General features: G+C 35.0%; 1 protein-coding gene across 2 annotated transcripts in view; it reads right to left on the bottom strand.

Annotated features, from left to right (window-relative positions):
• Positions 1 to 2,403: 2,403 nt before the first annotated feature.
• The window catches only part of LOC149064612 (uncharacterized), a 46,754-nt gene continuing 29,471 nt past the window's right edge, over positions 2,404 to 19,686 (bottom strand). For both annotated transcript variants that reach the window (XM_089254560.1, XM_089254561.1), the window contains exons 5-7: positions 18,130 to 19,464; positions 12,806 to 14,767; positions 2,404 to 2,627 (exon numbers count right to left, since the gene is read on the bottom strand). In XM_089254560.1, the coding sequence (XP_089110686.1) occupies positions 2,563 to 2,627; positions 12,806 to 14,767; positions 18,130 to 19,464 (3,362 nt within the window). In that variant the 3' untranslated portion in view covers positions 2,404 to 2,562. The remainder of the gene's footprint in view (positions 2,628 to 12,805; positions 14,768 to 18,129; positions 19,465 to 19,686) is intronic.

The raw sequence follows: 19,686 nt of genomic DNA, 5'->3' as shown, positions 1-19,686 counted from the left end.
AATATTAAAAAAAATTAAATTTTCGGTAACACCCAAACAGGCCCCCTTGGACGAAAGGTGAACGCCTACGTGTATATATATATAAACAGATAAATTTGAGACCAACTTTTATCAAAGAAAATTACTGCTCACAGCATTTTTGACGATAAAAACAACAACATACAGCTGGTATTACACAATGTTTAAAAAAGTCCTTTTATAAAACTTAAAATGCAAACAATAAGCGTATTGTTTACATTTGAGCAAATGTAATCATACAGACTTATCGGTTGTTTTTCAAGCTTTATAAAAGAACTTTTCTAAAACTTTTAGAGTGCAATCCAGGCCATAAGTAAACAACTGGTTGAGGACCGAATGAAGCAACAAGTATTTCTGGTAGGCATGGACACATCGCTTCATATGGTCCTGAAAATCTAAACAGAACTTCCTGTTTACTTTAAACGACAACACCCAAGAGAAATGTTTCATTTTGCAATTTTTGTGTAACCATCATTCAAAAAGATAGTTATTCTACCAAAAAATAAGGAAGCTCCTAATATTAGCCCTAAGGCATTTTTTGAAGCAAAAATTTATATAAGAGGGGGGTCTTATTTTGGGGGAAACATGGTAGTAGATTTAGTAACAAGTTTAGTCTGTTTAGATGAGATACTTACTCTGAAAATACTACACATTTTCAAATACATACTCAATCCACCAAGATTACCTCAGCCTTATCCACATCATCTCAAATTTACTTTATATAGTATGCCCAACATTTCACAATTGCAAAGCAGACCGGTGTAAAATAACGGGTTATACAATAGTAAGCGATTTCGCTTTCTTAGCTGCGATATCTGCAAATGCACATCATTTCTGACTGTTGACTTTAAAAAAATGTTGCACTTTATTAAATTTTTGCTTATTTAGTGTTGCTGAGTGTAAGTCATTTGAAATATACCAACCAGATTATGATATACTGTACTCGAAGCACTTGTGATCCAGATCCTTGGTCAGGGTATTTCCTATCCCATAAATTTAAACGTATAATCAATATCACGAGACCTAATTTTCACTTCTCAATTTGAATATATGTTTTGGACTTCTACAGAAAATACTCAGTTAATATTTCCCTTAAATTTATTAACAGCACATCAATTGAAAAACCCTGATAAAAGAGGAAACCTTGGTAATATAGCTACCCCAGGTAAAATGAAGCTATTCTGTTTCGGCACAAAGGGCAAGGATGGTGACAAACATTTTTTTTAAATCATTTATATAGTTATCGATTGGTAACCATAGTTGACCACCCCCCAAGTTCCAAAATGACGATTTTGACCTATTTTGCAACGTCATCTGTATAAATTGTTACACATCGTAATTTGTGAAAAAAATATAAAGTTTAAGGCTGGGATTACACTCTAAGAGTTTTACAAAAGTTCCTTTATAAAACATGAAAAATGCAGCCAATATACGGGCTGGTCGCATTCAAGCAAACATAACCAACAGAATTATTGGTTGTTTTTTCAAGTTTTCTAAAAGATCTTTCATCACACTTTTATCGTGGAAAAACTACAAAGAAAAATTATGAAATTTTAATAGGATAGGTGCCAAATCACTTATCATTTGACTATCATGTCATAAATGATCTAAACTGACAATTGCCACACTCAAGTTGTTTGATTCAAATTTGCATCAGTAAGAGAAACTTGTGAACTTTCACAGTGAAAATTTCATAATTTTTTCATATATTCAGTCCTCAAATACTCAACCTCAAATTTAGCATTTTTACACCAAGTTATCATACCTTAGTGCATGTACAAAAAAAAGAAGTTACTAAGATTTAATTTTTCCTCGACGAATAGTAGGATACCGCAAGATATTTATTCAAGAAAAAAATATATGAAAGAGAGTCTTTCTTTTACTGAAATTTTTATAACAAAAATACTATTTCTGGCACAGTGGAGGTTTTGAAGTTCATTAAAACAATTTTTTCAACAGTGGAAAAAAAAGTACCTGCTACAGAAATCGAGTAGATTTCTTGTTGAGAATATAATGGTTTTAATCATTCTGATATCCTCAAAAATGAAAGTTAGATTTTTAGTAAAACACTATTTTTTTAATCAAAAGATGCTCTTAAAATAATTTAAAATTGGTAACCTCCTCTCCCAAAGGGTAAAACAATGACTTGAGATAGCAGAAAAAAATAAAAATGTTGAGCAGCATGGCCTGCATAATATCATACCGATTGCCCCAAAATAAGTGGCACTTTAAGAATCACTATTTATAGATAATGCATGAATTGACCACTGACTCCAGCAGTCATGATATATATATATTTTTAACAATGCAGTATTATTGTTTCAATTATTTATTTCAATAATGAATCTGAGAAACAGTTGAATTATGAACATTTGATGACAAATCTAAATTCACCATTTCATTTATATTCTCTATACAGGACAAATACAAGCAAATTTGAAGCTCTGGTATTTACAGTGAAAATATGTACATGAAAGATGCTCATAATTATATATATATGTATGTATGTATAAAGGTACAATTTCTATACACAAAATCAAATGGTTATCTGTGGCCATCCTTAGGGCACCGCCTCCTTTTAACAGTTGTTGACAGAACTTCCACCCCATCTGGAAAGATAAGAAACTGTTTTAAATGGACAAAACAACACATGATTGAGCAACCCAATTTTTCTTGAGCTTATAAAATATAATACAGTTGAACCCCCCCCCCCTATAACAAACTCCAAGAGACTGAAAAAAATCACTGCGCGATGACAAAACTTTGTTATAAAGAGATTTCAAATTTTACGAATTTTAAAATTCAGTATAAAATTTTTGTTGTAGTGAAATCAGATTCTAAGAAAAAAATTATTTATGTTCTAAATAATGAAAAGAATGAAGTTAAATTTTAAAATAACATAAAGCAACTCAAACCAATTAGGCATTAAATTTTTTGCACACGTTTTATTTGATTAATATTTGAGGCAAATAATTTGTAATTTTATTTTTGTACAAATATTGTAGAAACCAAGCAAACGACAAATTCCTCTGCTTGCTCAAACAAATGGTCTGGAAGATTTTCTTGAGCTGATAACGTTGTGCATTATTGATTGAGTATGAACACCTATCAGTGGGAGACAAATTTTCTTCTAGTGATCGTGTCATTAGTTTCATATGTAACTTTTCTACGAGTGAAGCAGTTAACAAAAGATAGGTTCCTTGTTTTCATAGAACCAACTTTGGGCCATTGAGAAGAAAGTTGGCAAATATTTTGGAAGACTAGTTGGTATCTGTTGGGGTGGTAAAACAATTGGTAACTTTGACCTTTTGAGAGAAAGGTTAGCGGGAGTTTTCCAAGACCGGTTGGAATCAGTGTAGTAAGTGGATGGGAAAAATTTGGTATGAAGCTGTCCTCTGTTTTACGTGATATCCTACCTTTCGTTCATAAAAAAAAAAAATCCTCTGATTCACAGATAACGTGCGTAATCTTTACCTTGAAAAGAAAAGGATGTTTAGAGAATTAAAGAATGCTTAATTAAACTTAGATTTGACCAAATATAATGATAAAAGGAGAAAGCCAAATAAAGTGATTAGAGATAGTAAGAAAGAGGTGGAACCTACAGATTGGCAGACAATATTAGCACAGACCCAAAATAATTTTTAGGTATGTGTATGTTAATGATGGATGCAAGGTATCTGTTGGTCCATTAGTCATTGGAGAGTGTAAGGTAGAGAGAGGGCAACAAAAACATGTGCAAGGAATTTACTGAATTTTCATGTCAGTTTTCAACTAAGATGGTGATGTTTCAAGTAGGGATGAACCTTGGATTGATAAGGAACTCAATGGAATTCAAGTTGATGAAGGGAAGTCATTCATCTTCTTAGGAATTTATCTGCTAGCAAGGCACTGGGATCGGATGACATTCAAGGGTCTTCAGGGAATGCACTAATGAGATGTTTTTACCACAGATAAGATGAGACGCATTGACAAGATGTTTTTACCACAGACGTGACATGCTCTTACAAAGAGGAGACGTGCTAATGAGATGCTTTTATTTCACAGATCTATAGGTAGTATGGCTGAGGGATTGGAAACACACTAATGTAGTTACTATTTTTAAACAGGGTAGTAGGGAAACTGTCTCAAATCATCACCGTGAGTTTAACTAGCTCCCTCTCCAAAAAATGCTGGAAAATATCATCAAAAGCTAGCTTCTGAAATTTTTAGGATAATAATGTTTTGTCCGAAAATCAGCATGGATTCAGGAAGGGCAAGTCATATGTAACCACCCTCCTTTGCTTCTATGATCATGTGACTAAGGCTTTGGGCAAAGGCAAAAACGTCGATGTGATGTATCTTGATTTCAAAGGCTTTCCATCAGGGCCAACATGGTAAACTCTTGAAGTGCTTACATGGGATTTTGGGGGCAACTTATTGAATTTGATAGTCGTGGTTGCAGGATAGGTCACAGCGAGTTATGGTAAACTGGAATTTTCTGATTGAACAGGCATCACAAATGGAGTTCCTCAGGAAAGCGTCCTTGGATCCATACTGTTTTCAAGTTTTATCGATAAACGAAATCAGAGAATTGATGGGATTGTTAGAAAATTTGTGAATAACGTTAAACTAATGGGTCTAGTTGAGAATCAAAGCATGAGAGCTGCTCCAGGCTAACTTAAATAGGATTGCGGCATGGACAAATGAATGGAGCATGACTTTCAAAATTCACCAGTGCATGGTCGCTCATTTTGGTTCGAACAACCTACTATTACTTACAAGGTAAATGGGGGAAACAATTCCAGATGCAACTAGGCTCTCTGATTTGCAAATTCTCATTGACGAACAGCTTAGGTTTTTCTTAACATTGTTGCACAGTGGTCAAACAATCAAATGGACTGCTCGGTTTGATTCCTAAAAAGGCTTTGCATTTTCTTAGAGTGATCCTTCAGCTTTTTCGAGGATAAGTTCCTCCTGGCAGCACAGTTTTTGAGACCCTATCTTCAAAAGGATATATACTTGGTTGAAGGGGGTGCAAAGAAGCGCCACTAGAGCATAGTTTCCCAAACTTTTCATTCCATCGCCCACTTCTTCCGAATTTCTCTCATTGCACCCCCCCCCCCCCCGAGACTCAAGTGACCCCCATAGGATTTTATGTTAAATGTGTAATGTAACTTCTATCACACACCCCTGGACCATTCATCACTCACAGGGGGGGGGGGGGGGCAATATTGCCCACTTTGGGAAACACTGCACTAGAGCGTGGCCAGTATGCAAGGCTTGAGGTATAAAGATAGACTTGATTAGATATGATTGAAGTATTTAAGATTTTCAAGGGGTTTGATATTATGGATCATTAAATATTGTTATGCAGTCTTTCAAATGCTTTGACTCTGGGAAAGGGGTCATTCAAGTATTGCGACAGCATCGAGAAGGGGGAGAGGGTTTACGTCATCAACTACCCCTTTTTGAGGATATGAAATATTCTAAGCTGCTGACGAAATTTTGCTGATGGGGGGGGGGTCAGTATTTTGCTGACAAATGGGGGAGGTGTCAAAAATGGCTGAAAATCTGCTTACATAATACTTGAATGACCCAAACCAGTTTTGATTAGTTAGGGATAATTCTAAGTTATTGTGTCGCAAGGAGTTTTATTCCAACAATGTTGTAAATGCCTGGAATAGTTTACCTTCTGATTTCCCCCACAATACACACTTTCAAGAGGAAATATGATAAGATGGGTGAAATTAACAGAGAAGCTATCCATATTTACAGAACGACAACCATATATGTCTACGGGCAGATATTTTAGTTGTTTAGTTAACTTTTCTGGCTTATTATTTTGGAATAGCTGTATTTAGACTACGGCAACCCTAATTTTATGGGATTTTTTCTAATACCAGTTATTCTTATTTCTCCATTTCTCCTTTTACTTTTTTCCAGCCACCTTGTTGGATAATTTGCCTGTTGTGGTTTCTAATTGTGTATTTGATTGTAGTGGTAAAGTGCCTGCCTGTCCTCAATCACTATTTGTCTTGAGAAAACGATGGGGGATGAATTCTTCTTACACATCTCTGGATACGATAATTTCCTCAGAAATAGATCTGGCAGGAAAAGCGAGAGTTGATTTACTTCTAAATCATATTTGCAGGGTAGAGAGTGCAACATACATGGAAATTATATTGAAACTACTTAAGTTGAGCTTGAAAACAAAAAGCACCAAATAGGGAACCAAACTTCATGATGAAATTTCCAACATATGTAAATAAAAAGAGGGTTGTTATGTTATATTAGGGGGATTTCAACTATCTGGATATCAATTGGGAGAACCTTTCAGCTAGAGATCAACATGAAAGAGACAAACATCTACTTATTGATCATCAACCTCTAATATGAAATACAGATACTGTATTCTGCACATTTTTCTACATGTTCATAGATTGAAAAAATATACCGCCACTTTTGCACTTTATGTGTCATGTTTTGCAGCATATTTCTTCAATTCTTCCCATTCTGCTTACTCAAATTTAACAAACGTGATCAAAGATTACAAAAATGATTTGTAGCCTCTACTTATATTTCCATTTAACTCATTTAATCTACATGAACGAATATCCTTAGTATCACATTTTTTTATAAATGTCATAGATTTGTGCCATGGAAAGCAAACCTAAAGCCAAGCCAGTACTATCTGTAAATACAGTAAAACCTCGATAAGTCGTCACCTCAAGTTATCGAAAAATTATGACGGCTTAAGCAGAGTGATGACTTAGGCGGAGTTCCGTCAGGTTTAATGTGCAATGTTATGAAAATCATGTAAATTTAAAGTAATATGACATTAAAGTATGAATCAAAATAACAATGTATTAATAAAATTTATAGATTGTGAAAGAAAAATTAACAGCAATTTTTTTATCTCTTATTACTTAAATTATTGTGGTGAAATGTACTGTACACTTTGATTTATACTAGTAATTTTTAATTTATACTTACAGAGCAACTGTTTGAATAAGTAGCTTTTCTTCATAACTATTGCACATTAATTTTACATATACATCAAATTTAATTTTAGTGTTTGAATTATTCATCAATAATTCATGATGCAACTACAAAGTAATCTCGAACACTTTTGACTTGGTGGAGGGGCCCGGGGCAGGGAAAAGTAAGCATTTATTAAACATTTATTAAAGTATGAATCAAAATAACAATATTAATAAAAATTAATGATTGCCAAAGAAAAAATAATAGCAATTATATTTTTTTCTCTCATTTAAATTATTGTGGTGAAATGTAATGTACACTTTGATTTATACTAGTAATTTTTAATTTATAGACTAACAGAGCAACTGTTGGAAAGCTGTTCTTCATAATAGAAACATTCTATTGCACATTAATTTTACATATACATCAAATTTAATTTTAGTGTTTGAATTATTCATCAGTAATTCATGATGCAACTACAAAGTAATCTCAAACACTTTTGACTTGATGGAGGGGCCCTGAGCCCCGAAAAGTAAACAGAAGACCTCAACTTGGGAAAGAATGTCTAATTTTTTTCAACAAAGATATTTTGTTTAAATTTCAAGCCCTAAATTAGTAGAGTCCATGCTTTCTACGATTATTATCCGTGCCCATTGCACTTTGACTTGATTAATTTGATTCTTCAATTTACATAATTTTTTATTTCCTTGCACTATATGTGATCTTTGATATATCAAATTTTTGTTTTGCCGGAGATGCCCGGGGCGAAGTGCTTATGTTGCTTCTTGCGACACAGCTTGGGTGTCTCGCAGTTTGTCCAGTTTCTCCAATGGAGCCCAGGCAGAAATGAGATCTAGCCTGAACAGTCCCCAACGTTCCAAAAACCTTATTCGGCAAATGAACTTCCCCAGCGTAACTTCCGTTACTTAAACTGTTCCGTTTGGGTACATAGGATTTAATGGCAACTTTTAAGCATATGACAATGCTGTTAACAAGCTCTTTTTTTAATGGGAGCCATAAAAATAGTCTCTTTCTCAAACTTTTTCATAGTGACGACTTAAACGAAATTAGCGACGAGTAAACGAGGGTTTAATAACATTGTGGTCTATGAGAGCTGGAAGGGTCTGAAGAAAAATGACGACTTAACCGGAGTGGCGACTTAACGAGGTTTTACTGTAGTTCATAAACCAGAAAGAATCCTAAAATGAGGTGAAAATACCAGGTTTACAACCATTCATTTTATTCTTAGAGTCAAGGTAGTTAAGAATTATTCGGAATTAGGGACTTGAATTTCCCAGCATTCTGGTCTAGCCCAAGTGGTGTGGTGGTAAGATGCTAGTCTACCACAGTGAAGGTTGTCATCACAATCTCAGGTTCAAACCTAAGGGAGGATATACATAAGACATTTTTCCTAACAAGCAGGAGGCAACCACCGATACACAGCACTGGAGATGTGAGGTGAAAATATTCTCCTGGATGTAAAAATTGGAGAATATTCATTTTTCTTTTAAATAATTTAAATTTTTTTACTAATTTTGTTTATAATGTGAAATATAAATCAGTTTTCATTGCCTGAAACATTTACAACAAAACAATTTTTGGTATAATCACCCCCAATGACAACTTCTTAGTTCGAGAATATTCTCCAGGTCATGATGAGAGGTTTTAAAAGTTTGGTTATAAAGATTTTAGAAAAAAATTAAGATTAAATCTTAAAAAATTATTTTAAAATTAAATAAATTTTCAGAAATAAGTTCATAACACAAAAGAAATTAAACCAAAGTTTATTGATAAAGGAAACTATTCTTATATAATCACCTTCATTCTAAGAAGATACAGAACTGTTGTTTCTTTAATGCACATACACTTACAATTCTGTATCACTCACATTTCTTTAAAAGTTGTGCAATTCAGCCATGTTGGTTTAATTTTCTTGCTTTCAAACTTTAATATTGTGGTCTACAAACTTCAATATTCCCATCTTAATGGGAAAAGAGACAAGGACGGAGAATATTCTCTCAAAAAACTATTACTATTATAAATTACTAGAGAATATTCTTATTGAAAATAATAATTATTCTCAAGTTATTTATCGAGATTATTTATTATAATACATGTTATTTTACATATATTCTTGATAATACTCCCCGGAAAGATTTCAGTAACTGAAGAATAGGCCCTATTCTCATCGAGGACAATATTCGAGAATATTCTCTGGATGGATTATATTATTAATAACTTCAGAATAATTCTTATTATTTTCTATAAGAATATTCCCCAGTAATTTATGAAAGTAGTTCTTCCAGAGAATATTCAAGGATATTATATGTAACTATATTATAAATAGCAGAATATTCTCATCAAGAACTTATAAGAATATTCTAAAGTTATTTATAATAGTAGTCCTACTAGAGAATATTCTCCTAAAGATTATTCTCGAGAATTTTACATCCCTACACAGCACCTTCATTTCCACCCATCTCATTAAATTAATGGCAGTAAATTGCAATACAGCGATATGGACAGAGTTGGTGTTTGGTGTAGTAGCATGCTGATCTGAGTGTTTCCAGGCATGCCGAATAATATGGGGGATATTTGAAGCTATAAAAAAGTCTGCGCTTGACAAACCTCAAGTGCCAAATTGCCATGGTGACTAAAAAAATTTTATTGAAACTTAAAATTTTCTTTGTAGTTACTAAATTTTAGTCCAAGAACAGCACAAAATGTTTGGAATTTGTATCCGCATATCTGCCAATATAAAAAGAGGTTACTATGGCCTATGTTTCACCTGGAAAAGTCCGAAGAAACATTATTTTGGACCTGTTTTTCGTCAGTAAAAAAAAATTTGGCTCCTATAAATTTTTTTTTGTGCCCAGATTTTTTTTTTTTTTTTTTTTTTTTTTTTGTGATTTGTAAAGTTTAGTTTTAGAGCATCATTCTTCAACTGGGTAGGTTTGCTTTCCTATCCCAGATGGGATATGGTTGTCTTTCTCAAGCAGCTTGGACTAGGTCAGAGTTTTTTCAACTAACACTTACCCTAGGACCCTTTGGTCAAGGGGCCCTAACTGAACTAAATCTTGTGCCCATACATGGCTTTTAACCTAATGGAACAGATGATGAAAATCGTTTCCATGACTGTATCCAAAGGTGACCATTAAGCAGGGGTCCGAAATGCATACCTTGAATAGGATTTTTCCCAGGAAATTATCATTTGGCCATAAAACAGAGGTGACCATTAAGAGAGTTTCACCATGGCAGAACTTGGCCCCATGGAACTATTTATTTTTCGAAATTGGTAAGACTAGTGATGCAATACGTGCATTTCTAACAGGACTGTAAGTGGGTTTGTACGACTCATCTAGGAAGCATAGGCGGAGATAGACTTGAAAGTCTGCGCCCCAAAGCAGAATGTTTTGCGATGTTCTGCAACGAGCCCTCAGCTGACTGAAAATGTTCTGAAGCAAAAATTCACTTATACATAATAGTGTTTTCTACACTTTCCTTAAAATTCTTCCAGATTGTTCTGCAACAGCACTGGTTGTTCTGCGACGTACATCGCACATTTCGGCATATTCTGCTTTGGGGAGTGCGGAACATGTGATGATTATGTCAATTCATATATACACAAATACATTAGATTAGTCGGCTTTACCTTGGATGCTGACCCGCCATTTACACCCATGCTAGGAAGCCCTTGTGAATCAAGTCTAGAAGTCTAGGTTGTAACTCATGGCTCAAGAGTCCCTGGCCGTAAATGGATTTGTACGACCAGTCTCAGAACCCCTGAGAATCAAGTTTAAATGGGGGCCCATAGCTCAAGATTCCTTGTCTGTTAGTTGATCTATCTAAATGACCTATCTGGAAAGTCCTAGCAACACAAGTTTGGGTCGTGACCCAAGATAAGGAATCTCTGATCTAGATTTTTTTTCAAACCGAACACATCTAAGGTCTATCGCCATCTATGGGCAATTTACTACCTAGTAGTTGTGCCAGAAGCGTCAGTGTGTGTACCTAACAGTCTGAGTGCATATCTAGTGTTGTGTCTGATTTTCAGTGCTGCAATCTTTATTTCAGAAATGAAGTGTAATGATTGAATTACATGTGTACCGTTTGTAGGTCTCTTGCTCCCCATGGCAAGACTTTTTAAAGGGAAGATTGGCTGAATTCGTGCCTCGAAGTTGGGAACCACAGAAAACCAACTTCAGCCAATCACCACTGTGGCGACAGTGGGATTTGAACCTGGGACCTTGCAATACGAGTCTGTCCCTATGACCACTCAATCACCACAACAGCTGATCAGTGTTCAATTTTGACTCATTGTCTTGAACAGCAAACAACTCTGCTCTATGAAGTATTTATACCTTTTTGCTATCTCTCCATTTTTCTTGGCTACTGAAGAAGGAACTTCATACAGTTCGAAATGTGTCTAGCTCTTGCTCTCTGCATATTTTGGGTTTACCAAAGTTGTTTCCCTAGTATGTTGCCTCACCCAAAAAAGGTAATTTATTTCAATGAAATTATTATATTCTATATTGGATAAATTCAATTACAGATACTATATCATATACACGACAAGATTAAGATTTATCTGCAAAAGGACAATGCTACAAATATGTACTAATTAACTGTGGACGGTGTTTGATTGAAATTTTTATTCCACATTTTTTATTCCAAAAATGCCTCAAAATTGGAAACCTTAGAAAATCATAGTTTTAGCCTATTATAGTTTTAGCACTGTGCAAGCGCAGGTTTCAAACCCGGATTTTCACCAAAGGTAAAATCTGGGAAGGGAGGAGGGTGTGGGGGCCCATGCCCTTCCCCAAGATCAAAAATTAAAAATATTTTTGAAGAAAATTAAAATATTGGAAAAAAATACATTGTTATACTATGTTAATTTAAAATTCTTTTTGAGTGTTAGTGACTCACAATTTCTGTGGAAGAAATCCTTGAGCCCCTTTAAAAGCCGATTCTGCATACACACCGGTGATTTTCACGATGCAAAACAGTGACTACCACATAGCAGCTTGATCGCAAAACTGTGGATATTCAAGGTAGAGTTTTTATAGATTTGTTTTTTTCTGAACGATCTCGGGAAATGTTTTACAATTTGAACAGGCGTTCCAAATCCCCCTTTATGATTTTTTTAAAATGTGCATTGGCAATCTTGTCGGAACAAAGCGTCGTATAGACGCTGACTTTGAATGCTGGTAGATAGCCGCAAAAGTGCCATCATTTCTGGTATGTAACATGAGGGGAGGAAACCTGCAGGGAAATAGAAACGAAATTTGATATACTGTCTTTCATGTGTGTCATTTCAGGGACACAATGAGACCAGGACAAGATATCTGTCATCACATTCTTCACCAACCAGCACGTATATGTACCAATACAATACAGTACAGTAAAATGTTTCATTTGTACTTCAAAGTAGTAAAACAACTTTTTCAAGGTTGCACGATCGTAACAGATAGTAAAAAGGGAAAAAGTTGGGCAAGTTTTTCTCTCTACTTTATTTTCTTCTAGGAACTAGGAAAAAACGCGTCCTAGGGGAGCGTGAACCAAATTTTTATACGTCATTTTCCGAAATTCTGGGTATTTGATGCGAGGTGTGGCTTTCATTTGAATCTGGTGAGAGAATTTTAATTGAAACAGTAAATTGATGTAGTTTATTTATCAACTTTATAAGATAAGAAAAAATAACTGAAAAAGAAAAGATGAAATAATGGGAAAATTACGAAGTCATATTTTTGTGTTTTTAGGTCATAAAAATCCGAGCTCTACTTATGAGCAAAAGTTTTAGAAAAGAAATAGTAAAAACATGGCATACCTTTGACTTTTTTTGCTACGTCTCGTATTCTTGAGCTTACTCTCATGCAGTCTTCATCTGGAAGAGGAATAGTTTTTTCTATCCTATCATTCTCCAGTTTTGATTTTAATAGCAGAGCTGGGGACCTTTTTGGGTTTTCATGTTCAACACCTGTTATGCAGCAAGCCTTTATGAGCTCAGTAGCGTTCTCTGAGCATTTTCTTTTCACAGGTTTAGAATAGACTAGAGAAATTGCAAGATGATTTTCTTCTGGCTGCTCAAACTCACTTTTTTTCTCATCACCACTTATAACTGTATCTTGCAATGGACGGATAAGCTGTTTTCTAATCAACTCTTTATTGTCACCACCACTATTACTACTAAGGTCACCACTTCCTTCACAAATAGCAGTGATAGGACTTGTACAATTGCTTTTTGAGCTGAAAAATATGTTTTTTTCCATATTCTGAGGAACACATGCCTGGGAACTTTCAGGAGATTTCTTGGAAGTTATTGCAACTGCACTGCTGCAGCCAGAAGCACACCCACGTTTTTTCTCCAGCACAACTCCATCTATGTCTGTTTTTTCAACATTTTGTTTTTGTTCTGTAAGTTTCTCATAGTCTTGTTCCTCAGAAGCACCACACCTACTTTTTAATGGGTATATAACTTGCTGGGAATCATTCTGAACATGCCGTGGGGACTGACATTCAGCTTTACATTCCTTCTCTTCGCTGGATTTGATAAAGTCATTGTCCATTTGAATGCAATTTGCCATTCTTATCTCAGTAAAATTTCCAGGCAAAGAGCATTTTGTGATTTTGGCAGCAGGATATAGATTTTTTACTGATGTTTCAGCACTGGTCAAAGTATTCAGCGTCAACTGAGATGTCACAGGTGGAAACTCAACATTCATAGAATTTGGTTGCAAAGACAGGCTTTTATTTTTTGAGGGAATCAGACAGTTTAACATCTGAGGTGATTTACTGATGTTTTCTGATCTCTCTTGTTTAGAGCTTCCAACACTAGTCCTACAGTCTGAAACACAACTTGCAACAACGGGAGATGCATCTTCACTCTTCACAGTAGAAGCATTACACTTATTTGAAGAGTTCGAGTCAGCAAGAGTGATCGATCCACTAGTAACAGTGGTTGGTTCACTTTTAGCAGAAGACACCAGCTTAAGAGAGGATGAAGTTCCAGTCACAACAACAGATTTCACGACAACACAATTTCTAACTCCAGGTGCATTTGAAGGGTTAATAATGGTGGAAGCTGTACCAACATTAGATGAAACTTTTGAAACAACCAAACGCACTGGGGATGATGAATGAATATTTCTGTTGGATGTAACTGAAGAAACTGCAGCTTTTGGACCAATGATTTCTACAACACTAGGATTTGATGTTGAGCGTACAGATAACCCTGTTGCCATTCCTGGTACAGTCACAAGCTTTATTGGTACTGTTTTTGCTGCATTTAATGGCAGGACAACACTGGTAGGAGCACTTGAAGATAATGCAGAGCCGTGGGAACTATTTTTGAATATTAATCTCACACTTCTGTTTGTAGGAATTTCAGGAGATGAAAGCCTCCCTTGTGAAGCCAAAGAATGCATGGATATATTACTCGATGATGCTGAAGTTGGTGGTATAACAGAAGGTTCAGATTGGTAGGAAGTTGTCTTGTTAGCTGTTTCTAGAAGAGAATCACTTTCGCTAGTCTCATTGCAGAACGATTTTAATTTCGTATCACACTGTTTCATCTCCTCGCATTCCACATTTGCCTTAGCCAATAATTTTGATGACAAAGAATGACTGATTGATGTTTCTACTGAAACAGGTACAGATGATATCGAGTGCAACGAAGAATCAATATCATTTGAAACCTGCTTACAAAGTTGTCCATCAAAATTCCCAGAATCCTCTTCCACCCCTTTTCTTTCACTGTTATCTTCTTTTGATATATTTATTGAAGTCTTAGCTAGAAGAAAAATAGGAGAAAAAAAATTATATTTTCTCTATAATACAAAGCGCAATATACATTCAAGTTCACATATAAGTGTATTTTATTAAAAGTTTTGGTAAATACCGAAATGAAAAATGGCAAGCTTGGAATGGTATTAAAAGTTATTACTAGAGCCCGGAAGTTCAGGCAAAATACCATAAATGCCTGTTTTTGCCTATTTTTCAACTTTTTTGGTAAAAATGTCTTTTTTGAAATTTTCATGCCATAAATGTGCCTATTTAACATAGTTCTAAGTTTATGAGTGAATTTCAGAGGCTATAATCTGTAAAACTTAGATATTTTGAGAATTGAGAACTTCAAAAGAATTACTCTTTTTAAAGTTTTCCAACTCTCTGTATTTATCATAAGAAAGACCACCCCCCCCCCCCCACAAAGACCCATTTAGATGCAAACAAGTGATCTGAAAGATCTGTGTTACCATGCAGTAACTTTGACCAGATGGAATTAGATGTGAATGAATTTGTTTCACATGAACGCAACCAGAGTTAGAAAAGCTGAGGAAAATTAGAAATTTTTGTTTCACCACATGCCTTACATATGCCTCACTCAGGCATTGGACTGCATTGTATGTGTATAGTGGACTGATGCTTGTCTCAAGAGCTCATGAATTGATGTTATGGCTCACACAAGGCAGGGTAGGAGCAGACAGGGCTTCGGGGCGGCCCACATTGTTTTGATCTCTTTTTTTTTTTGCGTACCATAAATGCACTGCAAACAGCCATGGCTATTTATTAAACATACATATCAAGTTTTTGATTAAATTGACCAGTCGCCCTCAGGGGTGTGTGACAGATGCAGCCACACAACCCAGTGCTTGAAGGAATCTCGCGTATGTGGTAATATAAAAATTAATTTTTTTACAAAATACAAGATGGCCACGTTTCAGCTATAGAAATGATAATGATTATTTCAAATAATACAACGAATAAACCAAAATTATTGAGCAACTTGAGGGACCCCTACAGATCATTTTCTCTACCAGCTTTGCGTCTGCCAATGGTGGCCCTGGAATTGGTCTAATCCTAAGGGTCTACTAACATCTTATTTTGGGTTTGAAATCAATCTAACTTGGATAATAATGCAGTTATTATAAAATATGAATAAAACAATAGACGGATTAAGTGCAACCAATTTTTCAGCTAGTTTTTTGGACCCTTAATACTTTTAATTTTTTTAATATTTCGACCATTTTTAGTGAAATGCTATTTCACTGCAGATTCTACGAAGTTCTTTACTTATTTTTATATCCCCTCCCCTACTTTCCGAACTCATAAAAAAAAATTTTTAAAGCTAATTTAATCCAACCATAGGATTTTCCTGGGCTGAATATGCTACCGAATATGAAAAAATTTTGAATAACTTACTATACTCTTGCAGCTGTTTCATATTTATTACTTACGGATCTGTAAGCGTAGCGAAAAAACACTATTATAATATTCCCATAACACTATGGGAATTTTTATTGCAGAACATTTCTAGTCAGCGGAGGACTCGTTGCAGAACAATGCAAAACATTCTGCTTTGGAGATGATGATTATTTACATAATTTTCATATCAAAATGTTGTTAAAGCATGAAGAAGAAAACTCCTTTTGTGAGGAGTCTAAAGCCTTCTAAAAATATAGATATTGTTTTTAAACTACAGCAACAAAACATGAGAGAAGAATTGACCAGAGAAGGGAGTGTTTGTCTGACACCCAACCTGAAAACAGACATCTTCAACAAATGTGTTTTCCCCCTCTTAAGATAACTTCAAACTATTACAGAAATTAAAAAAGAAAAAAAATTATGAGGTATATAGCACTTTACCAAATGATGGGGGTCAAACAATCAAAGTAATATATTCATACTTTTATACTGTAGGAGTCTGGCACACCTGCTTTTGTTTACACGAGGAATTAAGTTAACACGAGGGAACACAGTGAAACAAAGGGAAATTTATAGAATATTTTCCAGTGCACTAATTCAATGATTTTTCTGAAAAAGAGCTTTGCTAAAAGAGATTACCTATTTCATTTGATAATTTTTGTCACACCACAGTTTTTTTTTTTCTGCACACGGGGGGCTAATTAGACTGGGATCTACAATTTATTGCAGATTCTGAACAGCAGCCTTTTTTTAATACTCAATGAAGGGTTAGTGCGCTAACTCCCCGGCATGGGACTCTGTGGTAGACATTTTTTTCTGGTGTGATGTTATTGCCATTTCTCTTGTACCTCTGCTTCAGGAAAGTTTCTGACAAGGATGACATCTTACGACACCTCTAAACATCCTATGGTACTACAGACGAGTATCTTATCGACCTAGGCTACCATGCTCAAGAGATTATTTCAGTTAACAGTACCGACTATCACAAAAGACAAGTATCTAAGACAATCTGATGCTTATATCAATTAACTTATATAGGTGTACTTTCTTTTAATTGGGTTTGATGAAAATAAAAATAAAATATTTTCCTTTTAACACATATAACTGGGACACATATAAGCCTGCAGGCTAATTGCGGTCCTCAGTCCCCTGATGTGACTAGAAACTTCAAACCTAATTTTGTAAAAATGAACTAATTGAATAATTTTGCTCATGCTAGAATTTTTTTTCAATGTGATGGTGATTACACAGTGCAGGGGTCTGTCCTAACTTTTTCTTTATTTGGGAAAATTTTCCTCATTTTTGTGATAACAGTCATTAATTTTGTGAAAAGGAAGAAATTTCATGGAAGGCAAAGAAATCTAATCAATTTATCACAGGAGAAAATGAAATGCCAAATTTATGGTTTTGTTAATTTGCATTTTGTGAAGGGTCCGAAAAACTGACCAAAGTTCTGGTTGGACAGACAGACCCTGCAGTGGTTATCCAACATACAACATTTTCATTGTAGCTTACACCAGGGCTGAACAAATGTCAAGTCGCCAGGGCCACGAAAAAAATTGTGATTTGTGCCTAATTTTTTTTTTTTATGTTTGATAACTGAAATGAAGTCTCAGGGAAACAAAATTGTCTGAAATTATGTCAGCCTGTGTACCAGCCCAGCAATGAAAAGAGTCCCTAAGTCTCATAGAAGTCAAAGAATACATTATTTTGGATTAATTTTGTCTGGGAGAAAAATGCTTGGCACCTGCAAAATGTTACTGGTGAATAAATATTTTTCCAATTTGTGAAGTCCATGGATGCCATCAGGGTGCCTGTGATTACAATAGTACCAACATCTAGCAAAAATAGGCCCCATCTAAACAAACTATGCTGGTTGTAGTTTTAAAATTTTCACTATATTGAAATATTAACTTTAAAAACCATAAAAATAGAAACCAAAGAACTAACCTTTGAATGGAATTGAGGTTCCAGAGTTCATTGTTTCTGTGTTATAAGGACTTTTCTGAACTGTTTCCAGATCTTCCTTAATGTCACATTTTGCTGGATCAACAAGGGGATCGATTTTTGATATGTTTTCATCTTTTTCCGAATTTTCTTTTTCACACAGCTTTTCCTTCTCATTAGAAGACTCTGTTGTTTTTGTTTTCGATTCGGAAACAAGCTTTAAATTTCTTTTGCGATCTTCATCTACAGAATCCATACTAGATTCTTCACTTGGAAAAGCAGAAGAACAATGGTCTCCTGTATCCGAATCACTATTTTTATCTTTTGTATGAATATTGTCATAACTTAAGCCACTGCTAGGAGATATTAGCTTGGTAGTCACTGGAAGACTGGTATTAGCATCTTTTTTACAATGCTCATCTCCCACACTGCATTGTGTGACACAACCGATGACAGTATTTTTGGATTTATCTAATACAGGTGCATTCCTGACAGGAAGAAAAGCCCCTCCTCTATGAGAAGGTATTAACGAGGGTAAACAACTTAGTTCAATGGCAAGATCAGACTTGATCATGGATTTAGACAGGGAAGGCACTTCAATCACATGTGATGATGGATTAGGTAAATTATCCACGCTGATTATCTGTGCAATAGGTGGTTTCTTGGCTTCTAATATTACAGTTTTGTCCCTAGCCTCAGTGATCTCCTTCCCCACAATCACTTCTCTCGTTAAAATAATGTCATGTTTAACCACATTCGACAGAGCTGTACTTTGAATAACACCATCAATACTTTTTTCAATAGAAGTCATTTTGTTTGAAACTACATCGACTATACATTCATCATTCCAATTTCCTTGTCCATCACCTGAAACATTTTGCACTTCCGTTTCTACCAAATGACTATTACAGCCAACATCTTTCTTTGTGTTCATTTGTACTTTATTCAACTTAACTCTAGTGCACTTAGGGGGTGGCAGTGAATTAGACGAAACAGTTTGCTCATATCCAGTAACCGGGATTGATTTATCCAGCTCTGTATTTTGCGGCTGACGAGTATTGTCAGAAAGATCATTGCACTGATTTCCAGTTAGGTCAGGTAAACCATCAATGGTTTTTCCCTTTTGTAACTGGTTTTCTGCATCAGCAGAAAGAATCTGATAGTCAGAATCAGAGGATTTGTCATCAGCTTCCACTGACTGAATTAACTTGCGATTCGGAGGCACATGAGGGATACAGTTGCTAGAAGGCGTCGTCGGAGTGTCCTTTGTTTCTTCCTGCAAATTCTTCTGGTTTACAGAATGAGGTAGATTATATTTCTGCATAGACACTTGTAAACCTGAAAGTGGAAAAAAAAAATCAAAATAAAAATTTCTGGCCAAAAAAAAATTAAATCAGAGTTCAATATTTTTTCAAAATTCCAAGTCTAAATTATTTATCATGAATATTACTCATAACATCATTTCAAATACTGTTATTTCCTGTGGGTAATCCATGACAGCATATACTATGCAGATTAGTGTCCACTAATACGCATTTGGATATGTGATTCACACATCAA

Source organism: Pholcus phalangioides, unplaced genomic scaffold (genome assembly GCF_987345545.1).
Source record: "Pholcus phalangioides strain wild (caught in Gottingen) unplaced genomic scaffold, Ppha-v1.0 ptg000042l_1, whole genome shotgun sequence".
In the NCBI taxonomy this organism is placed as follows: Eukaryota; Metazoa; Arthropoda; class Arachnida; order Araneae; family Pholcidae; genus Pholcus; species Pholcus phalangioides.
The sequence above is the reverse complement of the archived record's forward strand: the minus strand, read 5'-3'. Positions and strand labels throughout refer to the sequence as shown.